At 34.2% G+C, this 24,265-nt stretch overlaps 1 protein-coding gene, 2 non-coding genes and 1 pseudogene across 3 annotated transcripts in view; 1 reads left to right on the plus strand and 3 right to left on the minus strand.

The window, feature by feature from the left end:
- Positions 1 to 24,265, minus strand: part of LOC148608750 (uncharacterized) — a 226,934-nt gene that overhangs the window by 194,662 nt on the left and 8,007 nt on the right. Inside the window, exons 4-9 of the mRNA XM_088596312.1 lie at positions 22,765 to 22,888; positions 19,047 to 19,231; positions 18,081 to 18,212; positions 11,079 to 11,111; positions 10,114 to 10,173; positions 3,742 to 3,828 (exon numbers count right to left, since the gene is read on the minus strand). Coding sequence (XP_088452438.1) covers positions 3,742 to 3,828; positions 10,114 to 10,173; positions 11,079 to 11,111; positions 18,081 to 18,212; positions 19,047 to 19,231; positions 22,765 to 22,888 — 621 coding nt within the window. The remainder of the gene's footprint in view (positions 1 to 3,741; positions 3,829 to 10,113; positions 10,174 to 11,078; positions 11,112 to 18,080; positions 18,213 to 19,046; positions 19,232 to 22,764; positions 22,889 to 24,265) is intronic.
- Positions 87 to 159, plus strand: Trnav-aac (transfer RNA valine (anticodon AAC)). Its single transcript has one exon. It is a non-coding gene; the product is annotated as a tRNA-Val (tRNA).
- On the minus strand, positions 1,555 to 1,627 carry Trnav-uac (transfer RNA valine (anticodon UAC)). Its single transcript has one exon. It is a non-coding gene; the product is annotated as a tRNA-Val (tRNA).
- On the minus strand, positions 6,013 to 10,020 carry LOC148608878 (uncharacterized; annotated as a pseudogene).

Raw genomic sequence — 24,265 nt, forward strand, 5'->3', positions numbered from 1 at the left:
TCTTTTGCATTATAATTTTGTGCAATATGAGTGTTGACGCATTTGCATCAAAGTTAAATAAGTTTTTTCATACCTGAATACGTAAGGTTTCCGTGGTGTAGTGGTTATCACATCCGCTTAACACGCGGAAGGTCCTGAGTTCAATCCTCAGCGGAAACATATATTTATTGCCGTCATAAAATGTATGCTTTTAGACTCAAGTTTTTAGGTCGGCTATTAGATGTGGATTATAATGCTGTTTGGAAAGCTACATGTCCTTATTTCTTTTTCTAAAGTACAAGAAATCAATCGTGGTGTTGAAATACTGTTTTATCATTTTACTCATAGACAATTAGAATGTTTGCCTGATTTTTCCACAAGATTATATGGTTTTAGTTGAAGAAAATACAAACACAAACACTTGTAATTGCACCCGTTTTGAATATAATTTATAGTCTTGATGGTAGAAAGTACGCTTTACCTAATACAACAAGATCATTTTATGAGATATTGTTAAAGACATTACCAAGGAAACTTACATGTAATTCTTTACATTACTGGTGTGAAATATGTTTAAAATTTGATGGTCAAAAAGTTCTGAACTTTTTCATTTTTTTCTTCTCTAAGGAGAGAAAGATGAGATGTCATATTACTGCTGATTCTATGTGTCCAGTTTGCGAAGATGTACATGAGGACTTGGAGCATTTAACTATTCTGTGAAGATGTTTAACTCAGTTCAATGACTTTTTTTTTAAAGATTTTTTACATAACATTCTGTGTACATGTAATAGTTCTGCAAGCATTGTCAACACACTAGACTTCAATTATATATGTCACTTTGGTCTAGTCAAGAAGGATAAACATATAAACTTATAATTTGCAAATATAGTTTTATGTGCTAGTTCTAAGATTTTGTGTTGTAAAGAGGAGAAATGTTTCTACGAAGGATGCATGAGAAATTGATAGACACAGCGCCATATTATAAAAATGTTCTCAAAAAGCATGTAAATGACGCATACTTGTATTATAAACAGAAAAGGTGTCTGTATTAATTTGGAAAAAAAATATGATTTAAACAAACATTCTATATAAAGGATCAGTAATAATGAAATACATAGTGACTCTAAATTGAGATCTGATTGTAATTCATTGTTACAATTCAAATTAACACTGATATTATGAATTATTGGTAGACTAGCACTAATAATTATTTTATGAATGTATTAATGTGCATAAAATTTTATCAAAATAAAAAAAATCACATTTGCACAACACGCGGAAGGTCCTGAGGTTATTCCTCAGCCGAAACAGATATATCGGAAAAGAGTTGCAGTGGAAAATGTTAAAATTAAGGAGAAAAAAAATAGACCAGCCACTTCTTTTGAAAAGTAATAAATTCTGGTATATCGCATGTACGTCGACACGGTTTGTCCAGAGAATTAGTTTTCTTCGTGTAATTGAACTATTTTCAAGTCTTGGGTAAAATATGTTATAGCTATAGCTATTCGATTCGATTTGATTTTTCGGAGTGTACAAACATGTCTTTTGAACTTTTCGGAGTACAAAAATATCTAGAGGTTCTGGCGAGGTTCGAACTCGCGACCTTCTGCGTGTAAAGCAGACGTGATAAACACTACACCACAGAACCGGTCCAACAAATTGGAGAAAAATATATCATTTAAAGACGGACCTGTCCTTGGTGCACTTTCAAATGCTACTTCGAAGTTTTCCGTGCAAAAATTATGATCCGACCAAGTTTTCGTTTGCACTTTGATGATCAGGCAAATTTTCCGATTGGTTTGAACCATTTGCCGCAGAATACATTCATTTCACATAAACAAAACCACAGCTGCACAGTAGGCGAAATGGTTCATTGGTAGTTTACAAGTATGAAGGGTCATTTCTGCGGATGGGAGCAACTTTGCTCACGGTCATTTCAGAAAGTCTTTTCTAGCCTTTTCTTTTTCATTATAATTCTGTGCAATATGAGTGTTGACGCATTTGCATCAAAGTTAAATAAGTTTTTTTCATATCTGAATACGTAAGGTTTCCGTGGTGTAGTGGTTATCACATCCGCTTAACAAGGGTTTTTGGATGTACCATATGTAAGATATAAACATTGGCGTCCGAGAATTATTCTTTGGTTGGTGAGTTCTTCGCCGTATTTATGTGTATAAACATTTGTTGAACATTGATTTGTTACCTTTGAGCTAATTTGATAGTTCGTTGAAGAAAATGCAAATAGCTGTAATAAACCTGTTCTAAATGTAGTATATAATATGGTAAAAAATACTCATTACCTAGAACGGCAACATTGTTATGGTCTTAGAAACTAGTACAATAATGTGTTAGCTACTAGTGTGAAGTATTTAGTGATTTTAATGTACAAAAGGTTCAAAATGTTTCCATTTTTACCTAGTGACTGTATTGAAACATCGTTTAAAATTTTCCATAGAGTTTTACTTACGAAGGAGAGACTATTCAGATTACATATTACTATTGATTCTTTGTGTTCCGTATGTTATGATGTACATGAAGATTTAGAACATCTTATAATTTCATGTAAATGTTTGACCAAATTCAACAACTTTTTGAAGGATTTCCTACATAATATTTTGTGGAATAGCTCTACAAGATATGTCAATATGCTTCTTATTTTGGATTAACTGAGAGAGATAAAAACAGTAACTATTATTTTGTTAATACTGTCTTAGCATTTAGAAAATTTTGTGTTGTGAAAAGGAGAAATGTAGCTGTTAAAGATGAGAAAGTACTAGATATTCTAAATTATTTTAAGTCCGTACTTCAGCGACATGCAAGTTATTCTTATATGTATTATAAAAAAAAAGAACTTTTCATTGTTTGAAAAAATAATACTTGAAAAGAAATCCTGTTTTACGTATCTGTGACGAAAATGTTGTGATTGAGTTTTAATATGCACTCCACTGTATAATATGGAAGATTGACTTTACATACATGATATTAAATATTTGTTATCTGTGATATGTGAATTAGTGGGAGATTAGCCCAATAATTCTTTTATATGTAAACATCTTTCTGTGAATAAATTTTTATCAAGATAAAAAAAAAACATCCGCTTAACACGCGGAAGGTCCAGAGTTCTATCCTCAGCGGAAACATATATTTTTACCATCTTTATTGTCGTCATAAAATGTATGCTTTTAGACTCAAGTTTTTAGGTCGGCTATTAGATGTGGATTATAATGTTGTTTGGAAAGCTACTTGTAGTTATTTCTTTTTTAAAGTACAAGAAAGTTTTCGGAGTGTAAAACAATATCTGGAGGATCTGGCGAGCAGACGTGATAACCACTACACCACAGAATCGGTCCAACAAAGTGGTGAAAAATATATCATTTAAAGATGGACCTGTCGTTGGTGCACTTAGCAAAATAAAAAAAAAAGATCATTTAGATCCGACCAAGATTTCATTTGCAATTTAGTGATCATGCAATGTTCCGATTAGTTTGAATGATAAGGAAATACATTCAGTACACATAAATACGACAGTAGGCTTATATTTTTAAAAGTTTCAATTATTTCTTTAATCACTATCATTACATACACTAACAGATATGTTTATATATTACGAAGTGTCATTTTGTGAACTGTAACCTATGTGTATATTGAGGTCTTGGAGAGGCATGGTAAGAACTTTAAACAAATGATGAAATCTTCAAAAAGGTCAAATAAACATAAACAAAAGGATAAAGTAACTTAGAAAATATCTTTTGAAATACCTACCCCGCCTCTTCATCTCACCGTCCTGTCCACAGACACTACAATCAGTCCACTCGCCCCAGCTTGTATAATGTTCCAGATTATCTGAATCTAAATTCATGAACTGACTTATAACTTGGTGAAGGATGATGATAACTATATACTAAAAGTAACATTATTATAACTTTTAACTAAATGTATAGTGATTATTACTAATAACTATGGGTATCATTGTGATAACTAATAATTGTTGGTATGGTTATGACTAACAACTAAACGGGTGATGATAACTAATAACTAAACGGGTGATGATAACTAATAAATAAGGGTATGATGATGATAACATAACTAAGGATATGATGATGATAACAAAGGTTTTATGGTGATAGCTTATAACTAAGGATATGATGATGATGACGTGTATTGTTTAATTTGGATTTTTTGGATTTAGTTATAAAAAATTAATAAACGTGCAACACGTTTGGCATATAATATACAATGCCGATACCGAATCATTATTCATACCTCGGCATTGAACTTAACAATAAATTGACTTAAGTGACAGCATTGGAAATATGCGCAGAAAAGGTAATAATACATTAATTGGTACAAATATTTCTGATGTTAAATACGCATTTTTCATTACTTAACTGATTTTATGTAAATGGTAGTTTTCCAGTCGAAAAAAAATAAGAAAATCTGGGGATTTTGACAAAAAAAATGGCTAAGTAGAGTAAAACAATGATAAACTTCATTCGAATTAGGAAAAAAAAATGTCCGTTAAAATTCCTTATTTCCTTAAATATTCCTGAACTGCTTGGAGAACCATAACCTCTCTGTTTACACTAAATCTCATAACTGATTTACCTAAGACAACAGCTGGACAGTACCCTGCATGTCTTTGAATTAGTGAAGTGTACATACATGCCAGTTGCAACTCTCTCGTTACTCAAATGTTGCAGAATATATGGAAAGACATAGTCAAAGAAAACTTTCCGTTAATTTTTGTGTCAATTTCGACACATTAGATGAAAATGTTAATATGAAGGTATGTTTTGTAATGGAAACTATACAGACAGACAGACAAGTTTATCAAGCTTTGGCATACACATGTCTTCCAATGTATTGCTCACTGCAATTAAGTATGTCAGGTGATTTTTTGTCTTGAAATATCAATTAGAGATTTTATTTCTACAGAAAGACGTTTAAACACTGAGCTCAGGACACTTTACTGTTTAAAAATATCTTGAGCGGTTGAAAAGTTATGACAAAAAACGTGTTGAAAATATTGAAATTTTGTTGGACAAAATGGCGCAAAAAAGCATGAAAAATAAGTCCCTTATATTTTGTCCGTCTCATTTCTCAAAAAATAGATATATGTGAAGACTAGAACTTTATAAATTACATATTTGGCCGCATTTCAGAAACACATTTCATTTGCAGACATAAGAACTAGATAGTTAAGGCAAATTTCTTCTCCAAAATTTGAACATGTCCGGATCGAAAAAATGACGAAAATCTCAATTTCCAGTTTTTCAGAGACTAGTTTTTTCAAAACAATGCAGTTATGTATGTCTAAAAAAAGCTTTTCGAATTGTATAAATATATTTGGGGGATGGCTTGGATCCAGCAAATATAGTAAAACTAGATTAGACCACACTACATTGTATATGTTTCATGTGCCTGTCAAAAATTTTGGAGTCGAGGCTTGGTCATTGTTCTTTCTTACTTTTTTTACATGTTTACCTTTGTTTTTGTATTTAAGCATGGTATTTTTCAAATAATTATACAGGTTTTATTGTTTGGGCAGTCAAGAGCTTGTCACAAGAAGTGGAATTCCTCCCTTGTTATAGGCCTTGTGAAGACCTGTAGTTAATTAATTCTGTATAACAAATGGAGTATAATCTCATTGGCATTTATTCCATATCTCCTCTTTTTCAAAGTCCATTCCACGCAATATCTAAATCTTTTGAAAATAATTGAAACACAGATTTAAATTTAATGAATATATTAGTAACTAAATATTTGAATATGAACAATGCAAAACATGAAAATACAAATATAACACAACAATAACGAGGAAACTCTAAATTTGTTAACGTTAAAAAAAAGTCAGTATTTAATAAATATATTGAATATTGTTATAAATATCCTAATACCGAAATATTTTTAATCACAAAGTTATTTTGCAAAAAAGTGAAACGGACAATTGTTTTGAAATTTGGAATTGTAGTTTAATAATTAAGATAAAATTATTATACCTCCTAGTTCATATATAATAAATTTTAGATATTATCAAATTCCATCATCATGCTGAAAATATTCTCTAGCAAATTGTTCATGATAAGATATAATGTCATCAGATCCAGCAACTAACCAATGTCTTAAACCAGGGGAAGGAATAATGTCAAAGTGGGAAAAATAACAAACTTTAAATCAACATCCTGAATGTCATCTTTGTTCCTTGGCCATTGAAATATCACACCCCCTTTTTCTGCCGCTCCATAAATTTAACTACAATAACATTGTTTTTTTAATTCAATAACCTCCCCGGGATACCAGTCATCATCAAAAGAAACAGATACCCAAGTACCAACTGAAATAGTTTTTTGTTTCATCAAGTTTCAAAACTGAACATAAAGTGCTTTTAAATTGAGAAAGAGTATTTTTCAAAAATAATGCTTCAATTGGAACACCATGTGACAAATTTTTTTTACAGTACATCAGCTGATCTCGTAACTTTTCTTTTTTACATTTCATTGTTTTCGATGACACTAACAGGTTTTCAATGTCTTTTTTTATTCTTCACAATACCTTCTGATTTTTTAACACTGTTCAATTTTAGTTAACTGTTGTTTTTCTTTCTTCTTGTTATTTAATTTCTTAGTTTTCATTTGATTTTATATTCGTTGTCTTTCAATTAAAACATTTTTTTCATGTTGTTGAGACTTTTTTTTCAAGTCAGAAGATTTTGCCCTTGCCTGCTTCAGAATATTACTTTGTTCTGTGATGGATTTTTTTTTTTTGAACCAATGAGTCGTTTTGTTTCTTTTGATCATACTATAGGCAACTATGATGAGGAAAAGAAACATTTGGTTTTCTACGCATGGAGAAGTCTAAATCACCAAATAAATTTTCAGCTGGTATATTGGTTAGTTCATTATGCGAAGTTTGCTGCCTAAGTTGCTTATTACACACTGAAGTGGATCCATAAACATTATTTTCTAAATGACCACTTAACTGTCTTTCAACAATAACTAACATGGATTTACATACTTTTTGCAGATATGACTTTGAATTATGAAAGTTTTGTGCAGCATTTAAAACAAATTCATCAATAACATGTGGGTATTGCATAAATAAAGGAGTAATATCTTTGTTAAGCATTTCATTAGCGTTTATCTGTCATTCTATCAATTTTGCTTGTAACGGCCTTATAAATTTATGCAAGTCTACATATATTTCGTTGCTATTCACCAAGTTCCAATACGGTTCAGCAATAACTACGGAAGCTACAGCTAAAGCAGCAATCTGAGACATTACTTCACCGCATAAAATATCAGCCAAAACAGATTGTAATTTTAAATTTGGATTTTCAATGTAGTTTAACAAAAAATCAATGATATCATATCCTGTGATGGACTATGGATACAGCACCAGTGAAAAGATTATTAAATCGATTTCCACGATAATTTATAATGTAAGCCAGCCACTGTTGTCTTACACCAGTTTTCTCATCCCCACGGGGTCCTAACACATCAGAGGCCGTCCGTATGAGTCTCGTAGCTTGTGGATCGGCACTTTTAAAGCGTGAAAAGTTTGGTAATGCATCACGTCCAATAGGATTTTCGGGTTTAAGAATTTTTAATATTTCATTATGGAATCCCAGTAGAACGGGCTGAACAGTAAAAGAAGTTCAACTTTTTTATTTGTTTTTCATTCATTTGATTTCCAAATTCTCTTGTCCTCCATTCATCTATTATTTGACTTTTGTTATTTTTTTCATTACACTAGACCGATCACTCATCATAGCAGAAAGGGATAACATGTATTTGCAAACGTTTTCATTTTGATATATTGCAGTTTCAGTTAAAGCGTCTTTTATAACATTAGGAACAGTTTCAGAATCTTCTTTAGCAATTAGTTTATAGTCCAAAGAAAGTGTTGCATTTTTTGTGTGTATCCCCATATCAAGAATTTTTTTAATCATCTCGTGCTGTACCATCCGAGAAAAAAACATAATTTTCTGTAGTGGCTAAAGTTTCTCCGACTTGCTGTTTTGTTAGGATATGACCTTCGTCACCCATATTCAAAATAGTAGATCTGAATAGTAAGTCTACAGTACTTTTAAAAATATGATCAGAAACAGATTTAATAACACTAGAAATTTTGTTTGAAGCTATGTCTTAGGACTGAAGGTCTATAACTCAGGTCCTCAAGTCATCACTGTAGCGTTTATTTTCAGGGTCTTTTGTAACTATTTTTCTCTGTTTATTTTGCATTGTAGTCAATTCATTATTGATAGTTTCATTTTGCTTTTTTAGAATTAAGTTTTCTTGAGTTTTGTTCAGACATTTAAATTTTCTATTGATACTTTTTTCCTTCCTTTTTAATCTTTTCACATAATTTTCTTTTTTAATGACACAATCTGTTGATGTTTTTCTTTCACTTCTTTAAGCATTTTGTTTTCTTTTACTCTGTCCTTTTCTGAATTTGATTTGAATTTTACAATCTCTTCATTTTGATGTAGTACTTGTTGATTACTCTGGTTTAATTGATCCTTTCGTATTTCACTTTCATTTCCTAACAAAATTATCTCCATCATATCTTCTCTTTGTTGTTGAACAAGTTTCAGACAGTTTTTTGCAAGTTGCTTATTTTTCTTTATTGCTGGATGGACAACTGTATTTGTGTCTCTTGATATTGTTCCATTCATGAATTAAAAAAAGGCATGGATTTTAACTATTTCAAATCATCATGATTTTTATTTTTCGTATTAGTTTGGAGTGTTTTGTTAACTTTCATGTGTAAGTATTTTAGTCTGTTGGCAGTACACTTCCCTTTCAGTTCATCTGAAACAAATTTTTGGACCCAGGATGATAATGTTTTCCAACAAAGGTTTCTTTTATTTTTGAAAACACATATTTCATGAAATTGTTGTACAGATATTGAAATTGAAGTCTGATCTACAGATTGAAGAAGGATTTGAGTTATTCCAGCGAATTCACAAGATGGCCCAACAAAATCTATGTGTCTGTTTAGGAGAATAAGATCTTCATTGAGAATTACTGGAGTTGAAATATTTGTCCCCTTTTGCAAATTTTTATTCACTGCCCTGGTTATATTTGACAACTTCTTCGGGACGATCATCCCTGGCATTGCACAACGAATGATATCTTCCATTGATGAATAAACTGGCAATGCATTCTCTTAAATTGTTTGGTACAGCCAGGCGAACTGAGCAATTGTTATGTAGGTTAGACCTGAAAGATAAAAAAACATTATTTTATGTTAATTGCAGTTTTATTTTCAGAATTATGAATATAATGCGCACAACTCAAATAGAATATTTGACAGAAAGGCAGAATGTATTCAACAAGTTAATAAATAGGGGAACGATCATTTAATTTCAAGGGGGGGGCTATGGTTGTTTCTCGGATTTTTTTTTAGTTCGCAGTAATAAGTCGCAATTTTTTTTCTCAAAAATTTAAAATTATTTTATATGGAGGGAAGCTTGGCTTTAGAATTTTTTTTTGTTATCTACTTGTCCAAAATTTTTTTTACCATAAACTTGGACATCAGAATTTTTTTGGTAATAAATATAATACCCCCGCCCCACTTCCGAGTTTCAGAAATCTACAAAATAATGGCCGTAATACTTTTGTGAGTCTTCTCTTTTTATTGTATTTTAAATAAATTTATATATCAGACAATATACCAGGGATCGCTTCACTTAACTAGTTTACCTTATTTCATAGGGGATTCGAGGTTCAGAAGCCCTGTCACTGTTTTATTGAATACTGAATGGGGGGAACCAACCCTTGAAAAAAATTGAGCAGCATCCCTCCTTAAAAAGACACTTTTCACCCCCTACCTAACAACCCAGGCCAAAGGGAGGAATATTATTGGAGAAAGAATGGGAGCAAAACCCATTTATATATGCGATGGGCTCATCCATTCTTTCTATAACATGATTTTTTTTCATTTTAAAAAGTAAAGAAAAAGTACTAACCCGATTTGATTCTGCAGGAATTCATCGCCCCAACCAGATAGTGACAAAAGTTGACGACGTTCCTTTTCCATTTTGACATTATGCGATGGTTGACGTTTCAGCGTCCCTAGCCACACAAAAGTGAATCGCGGTAACGGAGCTAAACCATTTAGTTTGTAACATACCTTTCCCCTTCATTATATTTGGTTTTAGTGGTTTCATATATCGTATTCCTAACGGGTCAACTGTAAAATAATCATATTAATAATCAAGTATGGCATTGATTCATTTAGTAAAACGCTGTCCTTTCTTATTAAGAGCAGCTCATAAAATTGTAATAAACTGTGCAAGAAAACTTATTTTCCGCTGGCATTCAAGGTCGTGAGTTTTTCCTACGAATCTAATTTTCAGAGCACTTGTGATGTAAAGAGTTTTAAAAATTCTGTAATTTGATACATGTGCTACTAATGGATACTTGAAAAAAGAACCTTACTAGCCTATCATGACATTTTTATCTTCGATTTTCTAACAAATCTTTTTTTTCAAACCTTACTTATCTTTTGTTCAGGCTTGTATTGCACTGGGTTAGATTGTATTATTTTGGGTTATGTAGTATTGTATTTGATTAGATGGTACTTCCGGTCAGATAAACTAATGAAACTGTTTGGGTTGGTACTGGTATATGGTTTGTAAGTCTTGTTCTAATTTCATTTTTCCTTACCGGAATTTCCGATGTAGAAAACTGGAGACCGATCTGCTTTCTATTGTTTACTTCCGGGATTTCGAATCATTACTGTGCAAAATCTACTATTTGTTGTTTTCCTATTACTTTCATCGTGTAGACGTTTGTCATTTATTTAATTATTTTTATTTTATTTTGTTTTTGTTTTTTTTTTACAAAGAGATATTTCGATTTTGAAACTGAACTCAACGCTCTGTGAAAGACAAATTTTTAAGCAATCTACACATTCTTATGAAATCACAGGGTCATGTAACGAGGCATTAATACCCTAATGCATATTTATTAACTGAGGTGAACTCAGTTATTTTCAAACAATGCAATGGCTAGATATACCAATGTTTATTAGTTTTCTGGCCACAATGCACTTAAATTAGTTATGAAGAATATGATAATTAAAAGATTACTTACCCAACCTTATATCTAATTGGTACGGAAAAATAACTGAAAAAGAACAAATACAAATATGAATACAATATGTTCATCTTCATTTTTAAACAAAAATGAAGTATACTGAAAGGATAATTATAACAAAATTAGTATAATTAAAGTTTATACGCAAAACGTGTGGCAAGTCACCTCCCGTATATTTTTCATTTATGCCTAAATTGGAGCATTTTGAAGTGACTTGAAGAAGTCTTGAAATCCCATAATTTAGATCCAGTATGTCATTTTTTTCCAAGAAACCAAATTTCATCTAAACCAGCCACTTTTAAATTTTGACGGGAAATTGGTTGCCGTGGTAACAGAAACTTTCGAATCTTCTAGAAATGTTACAATTTAAACCCAGCATGTCATTTTCACCTTAATTACAAAATGTCATCCAAATTGGAGCATTTTGAAATTTTGATGGGAAAATCGGTTGCCATGGCAACAGGCAACATATCGTTCCTGTTTGTTTGATTGTGGGACATTATCTTGTTTGGCATATCAAGCTGTACCACTGTACCAAATGTCAAGTTCGCAGGCATCTAGGTTTATGAGATATTGCAATGTCGTGTATTTTAACCTTTTTTCCTTAACTGGCAGCCATTTTAAAATGGCAGGAGTTGTGAAACCTTAAGGTACAACTCTAGATGGTACGGGATACGTGTGCAAAGTTTCGTAAGAGTCGGCTATACAGTTTCTGAGAATTAAGGATTATTGCAAGAACTGTATATGTAGCTAGATTTCAAAAACACCCAAACCAAGTATAAGACGGGCAGTTGGACACCTAATTGCCAAAACCATTACAAATTTTAGCAATAGACTTTACTGTACTTGAACCAGCATATGGCAAAGAGAATGTCTTGGTGATGACCGATATTTACACCAAATTTACAAGAGCAATACCAACAAAAGATCATGAAGTTGACACTGTTGGGAATTAAGGATTATTGAAAGAACTGTAGACGTTGCTAGATTTTCAAAACACAGCAACCAAGTATTAGACCAATAATGGGATACATAATTGCCAACAAACAATTACAATTTTAGCAATAGACTTTACTGTACTTGAACCAGCACATGGGGAAGAGAATGTCTTTGTGATGACCGACATTTTCACAAAATTTATGAGTAGTATCAACAAAAGATCAAAACGTTGACACTGTTGCTAACATTTATTTACAGGGTTGTTTTGTGTTTACGGGGTACCTGAGCGTTAACACTCAGATCAAGGTCGGAAATTTGAATCTGTTCTAAATTGGACACTTCAAGTCGCGAAAGTAGAAATAATTGTAGCCCATTTGAAATCACTTTTTGTTAACTATTTCCTCGATCAATCGTTGGCTAATCCTGGGTACACTACAATCATTTGATGTTCGGGCATTTATTTCCAAAAGATAAAGTTATACTATGGGTCTGCTGGTTACTCAGAATTTAGTACGAACTATTGCAGATCTCACCACATCATCTCTGCCGCGCACAAGGTCCTATACAACACCAATGTTCCATAATGATCGCAATGAGTCCACCTGAATCTTAATGGCATCTCTAACTTGAATGTTTTTTCCATTGTCACCATGAGCTTTGTGAAATTCACGAAGGGAGGTTAAGTATTCTCTTTTCCATTTAGTTAGACAATCTTCAATGATTTCTCTCTGGCGTAATGTTCATTTCACAGCATTAGAAACAGATAACGATTTTGGTGAGTTCTCACAAAGGTCCTTTGACGGGTACGGCAATGTCCTTAATCTACGTCCATACAGAAGATCAGACGGGGTGGGGGTTCTGGATCTTTGTCATCTGTTCATATGTATGTTAATGGTCTGTTATTTAAGGTGCATTGGATTTCTGTTACGATAGTATATACATGCAACATATCATAATACATAACGTTTTCTTCAGCGAATTCTTAGTCCGATAAGACGCTCCTACCACCTTCCATTCCATGAAGCCTTATTAGGTATGAATTTCTAGACAGTTCCGTGCTCTCAAAGTTTCCCATGCAAGGTTTTAGAATTGAACTAATGTATAATTTTAGTAGCTGCATTTTTTGTAAGTAGTCGCATTATCAGAAAACATTGTGTGTGGTATAGATCGTCGACTAATAAATCTATGGAAAGCCGGTATAAAAGAATGTGCAGTTAGATCGCGTACAATCTGAATGTGGACAGCTCTAGTTGTCGTGCATGTAAATAGACGTAAGTATGCCTTAGAATCCTTTTCAGCAATATTCCGTATAAAAGTAGAGCATCAGTAAAGTCAACTCCAGTGACACTGAATTGTGGGTCTTCTCCGAGACGATCTTTGGGTAAAATTGGTGGGGCACTATAAGGTCTGCTGATTATCTTTCTGCACAGGATACAATTACGAAGTACTGTTTTTACCTGCTGTCGAATTTTGGGTATCCAAAATGTCTGCTGAATAAATGTTATAGTTTCATTCAGCCCAATCTGAGCTTGGCGTTTGTGTGCGTCCAAAATAATCAGTCTGGTTAAAGAATGTTTTTGACGGCAGTAAGAACGGATACTTCACAGTGTTACTAACAGCAGCATTGTCGATTCTGCCTCCAGAACGTAGTAAACCTCTGTCGTCCATGTAAAGTCGCAACTGACGTACTACCGCTAGGCGAATCGAATCTTTCGAAGTAATGTTTACAAATTCGTTCTTGAAAACATTCTGTTGTACGTTTCGAAGTAATGTAAATGATGCATTTTGAACTTGTTCATATCACAACTCATACGTTATGCCAGAGCTTGCCGAAACTACGCAGACTTTTTGTATCGCGCTAGAACTCTATTTGCTTTTGTTATTTTGTATGTATGATTTAAGTTACTTTATGTTATTTGGTGTGTATGTCTGTTTACCATGTCAGGTCTTTGTCCCCGGATTACATTCTTTTGATTATCGCTATAACCTTGGTTCTCTTGATTACTCTTTCCTATCGAGCATGTCTAATCGGCAGTTATCAAAAAAGCGTAAAACGTATGCCATAATATGTAACGCCTTCTGATAGCTACTTTATCTATCAAAATTGATTACAACTTCTACTTGTTCTAAATCCTTCTTTGCTTGTTTAGTTTTCTCATCCATCTTCTGTTTCATTAGTTAATGAAGTCATCAGAACGACATTTCGATCACATGTCGGATATTTCTCACTGTACGGAAGCCATGTTGGTCCATTAAACCACTTTGAATTATTTTTCAGCTTCGTGGTTTACATTTCTCGAGTAAAACGTTCAGCGGGATTTTCATCTGTGGGACAGTATGTCCAAGCTTTACTTCCGACTAGTTCCCGTATTTATGTGATTCTTCTCGAAACAAATGGCAAGAGAATTTTCGTCGATTGTAACCAACTCAGAACAATTTGACTATCGCACCAAAAGTCATATTACTGATTCCAAGTGTAGTCGATATGTGTTTCGCAAGCTTTGCTCCTTCTAATGCGCCATTAATTCTAACTTTGGTAAGGTAATTGACTTTATTGTGTTTTTTGTTTTGTTTTGTTTTGTTTCTTTGGAGGGGGGATTATAAGCTGCAAATGTGCTCCTCGCACTAAGTACACGCAAGCCCCACAAGCTTGCTGAGACGAGTCGGTAAAGATGTGCAAGCTATAGTCGTCTGATTCTGATGATACTCCATCGTGTAAGAGTCTTGATACTGATATCTCTGAAGCTTCTGACAGTTCAACCGCTATATTTGACCGTTGATCTGCTATTTCTATTGTAATGCATTCGTCTCATCCTAGATTTCTTTTCCATAGTAATTGCATAAATATCTTAGCCTTCACGGTTACCAGACTGAGTTTTCCAAGAGGATCAAAAATCTTCGATGACTGACTCAAGATTTCTCGCTTTGTTACTTTTTTCATATTTGTATCTATGTTGATTTTCGCAAACGATAATAGATCGTCTCGCACACTACATCTCATTCCTAGAATTTTCATTTCGCTTCCTGAATCCAGCACGTTATTATTGTGAGCTAAATCTCGTAATTTCTCAGAGTCTGAGTTCCATGATCTAAAGTTGAAACCCCCGTTCTTCAATAAACTTCTAAAGTTTGTGTCAAAATTTATCAGGTCGTCTTCATCGTTGAAACTAGTGAGTACATTATGTACATATAAGTCCTGTGCAAGTCTTGAGGTTGTTTCATTTGGATGTTCCTCCAAGTGTTTTAAGAGTGTGGTATTCAGAAGAATTGGGGTGCATGTTCCCCCGAAAAGGACGGACTTAAAGCGGTAAGTTATACAAGGACTGTTAGGATCGACTGGGTTGCTTAGCCAAAATAATTTTGTAACATCACGGTCTGATTTGTTGAGTCCTACCTGTAGAAACGCTTTTTCAGTGTCTGTCGTTACTGCATAATTCTGTTCACAAAATCTGGAAAGTATTTCCGTTATGTCAGTTGATATTGGCGGATACGAGTGCAGACAATCATTTTTACTAGCACTAGAAGCTTTTTCTTTGCAGCTACAATCTTACACAATTCGGGGTAGTCGTAGAATCTTTTTTGACTGGATGGTGTGGAATATAGTGAATGCGCTGCGACTGGTTTTCGGTCTCAGTACCATCTACACGCTCGGTAAAACCTCTTTTTTTCTTTTTCATTGATGATATCTCCATATATTTTCAACAATTTTGGTTCTTTGCTTAACCGTGAAATTACTCTCTGTCTACGTTTTCTGGTGATCATCTCGTTTGTCGGCTATTCTGGTTTGTCATCGATCCAAGGCAGACTTGTACATATTACCATCGTCATACGAAATCGACTTCGAAGCGTACATTTTGATGTTATTGATTTCTGTGTCGAGTTTCTCGTTCTTTTGAATACCAAGCGACCCTAACTTCCAGAATTGTTCTATATCATGTTCTTCTTCCATGCGGTCAGTAATTATGTCGATTAAATGAGAGTTGTGCTGTCGTGTTTTTATGTTTATGGGTCCAGATAATAGGTATCCTATCCTCGAATTCATCGCTGTTGGTCCGTTGCCCCATACAATCTCATCCTTGACGATGTCCCAGAAGTCACCGGGTCTTATGAGTAATGATATATCAAAATTGTCATCTTGTGAAAGCTGATGGGCAAGTTTGAGTCCTCTCAAATACGACATTTTCTGTGATAAGTGACGGTGGTTGTTCTGTGTAGAAGCAGGAGTTGTAGAAACGATCAATACTGATAGCGGTATATCTTTCCAGAGTCAGCTTTTAAGTATACTGTTGTCTTGTTCAAGTGGCGAACGTTTTGTCTGAAACTCCGAGAGCGCTTATGTTCAACGTTTCTTTGCCTGTAGGTCTAGCATTTAATTTTTCAGCTAATTCTTGCGTAATAAAAGATCGTTGTGCTCCTTCATCAAAACATCAAAAAGTATGTTAGCGTCATCGCTCTGGGGAAGGGACCAAACAGAAGCTACGGCGGTCTTCAGGAAAACTGTTGAATTCTCTTGAATTGCAGGGGTGTGGAAAATTGGTGTATCATTTTCTGATTTTTCATTTGCTAGGTTGAGTTTGCGACGCTTCAATATCATTGCACTAGCTTGTGTGGTGCATACGCTTACATTTACAACAACTGTGTTTAGAACTAAAATCAGAAGCCTTGTGCTTACCCAAGCAATTAAAACACAAATTCTGCCTTTTGAATATGTTCCATCTAGCTTTACAGTCTACAACTTCCTTACAGTCTGTTGGTAAATGCTGTTCTTTGCAGAAAAAGCAGGTTTTAGTTTGAATGTTGTTTTCGGTGTTCCTTTTTCCATTAAAATTGAAATTGCGTTTTTTCTCACCAATTCCTGTGTGAAAACTTCCGGTTGAGTTTATACTGTGTAGGGTATGTTTACGTACTGCGTTTAGGATTTCATCCAGGGTAAGCCCCGTGCAGGTCCGGGTGTTAAAAGAATAGGCTTGTAGCAGCGCTAAGCTTGTCGTAAAAGGCGACTAAATAGAGCTCAGAACCCTAGCCGGGGGCTAGGGCGCTCTGCCCACAGAGCAACTGGGATGTGTGCCCCAAGTGGTGGAATGGGGTACCCCTGGCGTGTTACATGCTGGTGTTGTCAGGCTATAATACGGAAAACCTGACCGCAAACCATAGTGGTGCACCGTGTTGGGAAAGATGCCACGTTCCTCGCACGTTAAAGAACCCTACTGTGGTATTCTCCCGGAGTAGGAACCATAGGGCTCCGCCACAGGAGGTTAAATTGCCCGACCCTACCCACCTCTCCCTATTTCCAGTGGCAATCAAAATTTGTCGACCCCATTGTCCTTTTGTCCCATCCCTTTTTCATTTCATCATCATTTCATGTTCATTTTGATCATCAATTTCATGTTCATCGTCTGAATATAGCTGAAATATTGCTGCTCGGACGTTAAACCCCAACAAACAAACAAAGTCTTTGCATTGTCCTAAAAATGTGATATCGAAACCTCGATGTTGTAATTTCTCGGTTGTGTAAAGATTCCTTTCGTTTAAATCCGAAACATTGTAACAAATACGAGCAAATGGAACCATATTGTGATATGTAAACACTATATGATGGTGACAAAGGAACGTCTCCATCTGAAAAACGGATGTTTGACAATAGGGAATGAAAAATCATACTTTTTATCTTAAATTTTACTATTAAATTTACCATTACCGATATGAATGCTAAGATCAAGAAACGGACATTTTTTACTATAAATATTTGCTTTATGCAAAGAAAGTTCGACAGGATATACATCTCTAGTACAAATATTGAAGTTAACGTTTTTAGAGCCAAAATATCATCCAAATATCTAACGGTGTAACACTATTTTAAATAACTGAGTAGCACTATTTGGAAGCTACGTAAAAAATTATATTATGCAAAGATCAGTAGGTACATTGTTATAATGTTTTCATTTGATCCTTAAGAAATATCTATGGCAATAGCCGTAATTATACAAATCGTGAGTTACTTCTTTCAGACTAACTAAATTTTCTTAAGCAGATGACGCTACCTGTACATAAGAAACGTACCTTCGACGTGAAAAAACATCCTAAATCTATCATTTGTATAGAAAAATTTCTGCAGGTTTTTTAAGTTCAACCACTGAGAAACAGCAGGATCGTGGGTTTTCATATCATGACAGAAGTAAGTCCCTGTATCTTCTGAAATAGAAATCATACACCGGTGTTTTTATTTAATACTCAGCTTGTTTATAAGTTGTATATACTATTTTTGATTGGGATTCGTGTCGTCCTTTCGAGTACAAGATACCTTCACTTAAGGTAAAAGCATTGTAAAAGATGATATAGAACTGATATAACGGACCTACTGGCGGCAGTAAAACCTTCGCATTTAATACCTCCAAATGCGAAACAGAAATGAGTCGAAAACAAATTGACTGCATCTGAAAGCAAACGAAGTGAAACAAGATAAACAAGTCAATCTAACCTTGATTTATAAACTTTAGTCCTTACTCGATTTCTCGAAACAATATCAAAACCTGTGTATGACGTATTTGTTTGGAAAACGTATAAATTAAAATGTTTGACAAGTACATGGTGGGAACAATTTCAATTATGTGTGACGAGTACGTGGTGGGGACAATCTCAATACTGTGTAACGAGTATGTGGTGTGAAAAATCTCAATACTGTGTGACCAGTACATGTTGGAAATAATCTCATTACTGTGTGACGAGTACGTGGTGGGCACAATCTCAATAAGGATAAAGCATATATCTCATATTATATAAAGCTAAAGGTGAGTCTGAACAAACAGCTTTCCCTAGAAAAAAACAGCACGGCGAACTGCTGTATCCCGGGAGTGATAAAAGCGCGACTAACTACTGTCTACCGGGAGTGACAACAGCACGACTAACTGCTGTCTCCCTTGGGTGATAACAGCACGACTAACTGCTGTCTCCCGGGAGTAATAGCAGCACGACTAACTGCTGTCTCCCGGTAGTAATAACAGCACGACCATCTGACGAACTACATACTTTTTGTTACGTTTCTGATGTGCAAATTAAACTCGTCATCGATAAAGACTCGGTTTTCTGATTCATCATCGTGCATGTCTAGGCCTACACGTGTTATTCTATACTGGTAGGTGTTATCTCTTGCGAACTTTTTTCGTCCTAGTTTCTTCCATTCAATGGTTTCACCGTATTCCTGTGAATCACCACTGAAATACATCAAATTTTCTACTTATTACAAATAAAAATAAAACTTCAAACACAACTATTTTATTGTATTAACACATTTACAATGAACAATCAAGACACAAAACAAAAGTGACACAATAAACATGAAAACTGTGCATACATACCATGAGCGGTGCGGTTATAAACATGAAAACTGCACACATACCATGAGCGGTGGTGTTACAAACATGAAAACTGCACACATACCATGAGCGGTGGGGTTATAAACATGAAAACTGTGCACACATACCATGTGCGGTGGGGTTATAAACATGAAAACTGTGCACACATACCATGAGCGGTGGGGTTATAAACATGAAAACTGTGCACACATACCATGAGCGGTGGGTTTATAAACATGAAAGCTGTGCTTACATACCATAAGCGGTGGTGTTGTAAACATGAAAACTGTGCACACATACCATAAGCGGTGGTGTTGTGAACATGAAAACTGTGCACACATACCATGAGCGGTGGTGTTGTAAACATGAAAAATGTGCACACATACCATGAGCGGTGGTAACTAATTTATAACACTGAAGTATTTATATTAAAAAAAAGAAAACACACTGGCTTCTGTAATGTTTAAATGTTTATGTATACTTACACAAAGAACAACATCGATCCCGTTCTCTCGACAAGATGAAAAGTTTCTTAGACAAATGTGGATTTTCGTATCTATGGACTTTCCAAAACACACTTTGTATCAATTCGGAGATAAAACAAGATTTAAACAGAAATGGTCAGAAAACATCAATAATTCGCCAATAACCCTTAACTATCACTTACACAAAACATCACACAGTTTTGAACACTTAGTCCATTTCTACACATGATAGAGATGTTGTAACATTGTCGAGATATAAAACAATGAAGCTCCCAACCGAAAGGGGCAGGTGGCAAAATACTCCCCGAGAACAGAGGATATGCCCGTTATGTAGATAAACTATTGGTGATGAATACCACTATGTAATGGAATGTAAACATGAACAAGCAGAAAGAAAGTTTTTCATTTTGTTCAGGGGTAATCAAGGGAACCAAGATTCTAGCGGAAATCAAAAGAATGTAATTCTGGGACAAAGATCAGGCATGGAAAACAGACAAACACAACAAAGAACATAATGTAAGGAAAATTCTGAGTCATCACGTTTGTCGTAAATTTTTGTTAATAGTTTCCCTTTACCATCTCTAAGTGTAGGTAAAGATATGAGGCTGAATTCACAGTGTCTGTAGTATCCTTCATCTCAAGTTCTTTGGGGGTAGATGCGATGTATCAAATTCCCGAAAATAGGATTGTTTAACGATGATACGTCATCTATATAGCAGAAACTGAGATTAATGAAAGGATCAATCTTAACGATATTTATTTTTTTCGGATCAGATCAGCTATAGGCTAAAAACCACTAATTCCACTTCCCATAGGCTTCTATGCTAATTTCACAATATTCAATGGCTTCTCTGGACTTTACCTTAACTTTAACGTGCAGAGGACTATACATCAGCATGATTCTACATATGTCAGCTCACAATCCTCAGAATGGCATGTGGGGTTAGCAGACTTGCAGTGCAGTACTGGTCACCGGAAGTGAAGTGTCTATAAATAGCATGGGAAATCCCAGCGTTTTCACAAGATAGGGGTATATTTAGAAATCATTATGGAGATTAGGCTTCACATCACAAGAAGCAAAATGCACCTATAAAATGTACAGAAATGTTTTTCCTTTCAGAAACTGTTTACATTTTTTAAATGAGATGAGAACTTTTTTCACAGCACTATGAGGAACAGGGGTAATTTCTGCGTAGGACTATTTTTGCCTACGTTCCAAATGCTCATTGGTTGAATTGGTGGTCTGTAACCTATATATAGTCAGCCTCATAAGAGTGATGGAATAGGTCAGCAAGTATAGAAGCACAATTTTTCCCATTGGAATGCCGACCGTTTGTTGAAAAACGCGTCCACCACACTGGACAAATATGCTGTCGATAAAAAATTCCAGCATTTTGAAAACATTTTCTTCTGTACATTTGGAAGATAATTTGGACTTATTTTTTTACAAAGTATGGGGAATCTCTACCAAGAATTATTATATATTTGTATCTAGGTGCACTATCATTATGAAAATATTTAATCCCCACTAGTATATTCACGCCGCAATGGAAGAGGGAGGTAAAAACCTAAAACCTACATTTAACACACCACCTCGTTTGAAATGCCTGTACCAAGTCAAGACCACTGCGATAACAGGTGCTCCGGTGGTGTAATATCTTTTTTGCCAGGTTTAGTATTGACTTGACTTTATTATGTATCGGATTAGTGTTCGGTAATTTTTATGTTACCCTTATTTGATTATTTTTGGTTCTTTGTTGTGTGTGTCTGTTTCCCATGTCTGTCCCTGGATTACATTCTTTTGATTTTGGCTATAATCGTGATTCCCTTGATTACTCTTTCTAAGAGTGTTTATATTTTTTTTCAAAGAAGCTAATAAATTCTTCTTCATATACAAGATTGTTGTAACAAAACATTTCAAGTTATTAGTATCGTAAATTGGGATGTTTTGACGTCGCGTTATTTTGGCGGTTTCTGTCAAAATATGCATGTTTAACTCTGGTGTGTTAAAATTTTAGTGCATTCTGAACGTTAAGTGTTTTATTATTACTCACAGTGAAAACAAGCTCTCGTTTATTGTCCTATCCTTATCTGACCATTTTTGTTGTTAATCAAAACAATAAGTTATAATTTTGCAAGAAAGTTTTCAAATCAATTAAAAAAAGTAGAATACTTAAAAATGTTAACTTATGATCCTTATTGCTATTGTTGTCAGTAAATGTAGTTAAAATAAATCCTTAAAATTGTCACATTACTTGCTTTCGTCCACACCTTCTATTACACCGATATGTATATTGGCTGACAAAATGTTCGCAAATTAAATATTTTGGTAGTTGAAATCAATTGCAGATTATCGAGCTTTTTGGCTGTGCTAATTTGCTTTATCTTCATTTACTACTTAATTAATCGAATCAAAGGCTCTCAATAGCGATGAACTATTTAATAAACATGATTGATGTTTTTAATAAACGCCAAGATTAAACAAGACTGGTTTATTTATAAAACAATTGTACAAAGTGTACCGGTGTATAAAAAAATCTGAACGAAATAATTAAGTTTGGTTTTCAAAAGCGGCAAAGACTCACGGTGATATAACCAAAATAATTGTATTTTAGTACTTAGTCTACCTTGAACACAAAATTAAATCATAAAGCGAAATGCATAACTCGGAACCCAGGCTTTAGTTTCAGAATACTTACTACGTGATATATATTTTTTATTAGTTCTTCAATTTTGGAATGTAGGTGCTACAATCAGAATAAGATAATATTCTCAGTAGTGGTATTACGTCATTTGATCAGACAGTGCTTGTGTACTCGAGGCTATTTTAACGCTCAACAATAGAAATTTTTAAAGGTGCAACAAAACATCAAAAGGTACCAATAATCAATAGAAACTTATACGTACCAATAATGACAAGTTAGACGGATATCTTCATGTATATCTACACTGTACATAAGATGGATGGGTTTACCACCTGTTGTCTTTTTATAATTGTTCATGTATTCGGTACATTTGGGCATTTCTCTGGCTAAAATGATTATAAAAACTTTAAGTGTAAGTATTCAACTACTCCCCTTTCGGGGTTATATACACCTACGACTAGACTTGAATAAGATTCTAGACTAACTACATATCGTTTTGGGATATGGAAAGATATATTTTCAACAGTAATTTTAAGAAAATCTGACATGAACAATTAAAAATTGAAAATTTGATCAATGAAAAATACTATTTTTATTCTATTATGTTAAACGACATATAATCTAATTAAATATATAATTTAAGTAAAAAATCATCGATTTAAAGCAATCATTTTTAACATCTAAATTCGCCCACTTTCAAAATTTTGCTTAAACCTATGTTTTTATACCGTTGAACTATACTTCAGTATTACATCTTATGTATTTTTAACTGACTTCAATCAAGTTTTCATTTAACTTCACGAGATATACAATTTAAATATACTAAATGTAATTTTCTAATTAAAATCACTTTGTTTTTTGTTTTGGGTATGGGTAGGTTTTATACCTTAAGTGCCATAAGACATTGGTAAATGTTATGATGGACTCAACGTTAAGCAGAAACGCTCGAGGATAGTTTATGATATATAATTTCAGTTTTTAGTAAGTTCGATTTTGTTAAAGTTAGCAAAAATCCAAAAGATCCAAAATTCAAGGCAAGGATATATTTTGTATTGACATTTTTCATACTTTGCAGTAATTGCCAATTGCAAACAGGTCAAGTCTCTGTACGTAATAAAAAGGGGGTAACCTAGGGTATGTTTGTCCCATGTACTAATGGGGTTCGTCTGGGATCTCACGTTTGGCTCTAACTTTTGACTTACTGAGTAGCAGTTGTCCTGTGATTTCATATTCATGGTACACCTAATTGACCTACTGAATGGCGGTTGTTCTGAGATCTCACGTTGGGCTCTAACATTTGAGTTACTGAATGGCGGTTGTTCTGAGATCTCACGTTGGGCTCTAACATTTGAGTTACTGAATGGCGGTTGTTCCGGGATCTCACGTGCATGATAGACTTAATAAACTACTGAATGGCGATTGATCTGGGATCTCAAATTTAGCTCTTACATTTGACTAACTGAAAGGGGGTTGTTCAGGGATCTCACGTAGGGCTCTAACATTTTACTTACTAAATGGCAATTGTTCTGGAATCTCACGTTAATGGTAGTCTTAACTGACCTTCTGAGTGGCGGTTAATATAGGATCTCACATTTGGCTCTAACTTTTGACTTACTGAGTAGCAGTTGTTCTGGATTTCACGTTCATAGTACACTTAATTGACTTACTGAATGGCTGTTGTTCAAAGATCTCACGTTGGGCTCTAACATTTGACTAACTGAACAGCGGTTGTTATGAGATCTCACGTTGGGCTCTAACTTTTG

Source organism: Perna viridis, chromosome 8, assembly GCF_037379345.1.
Source record: "Perna viridis isolate PV_CMFRI_1.1 ecotype Kerala chromosome 8, ASM3737934v1, whole genome shotgun sequence".
In the NCBI taxonomy this organism is placed as follows: Eukaryota; Metazoa; Mollusca; class Bivalvia; order Mytilida; family Mytilidae; genus Perna; species Perna viridis.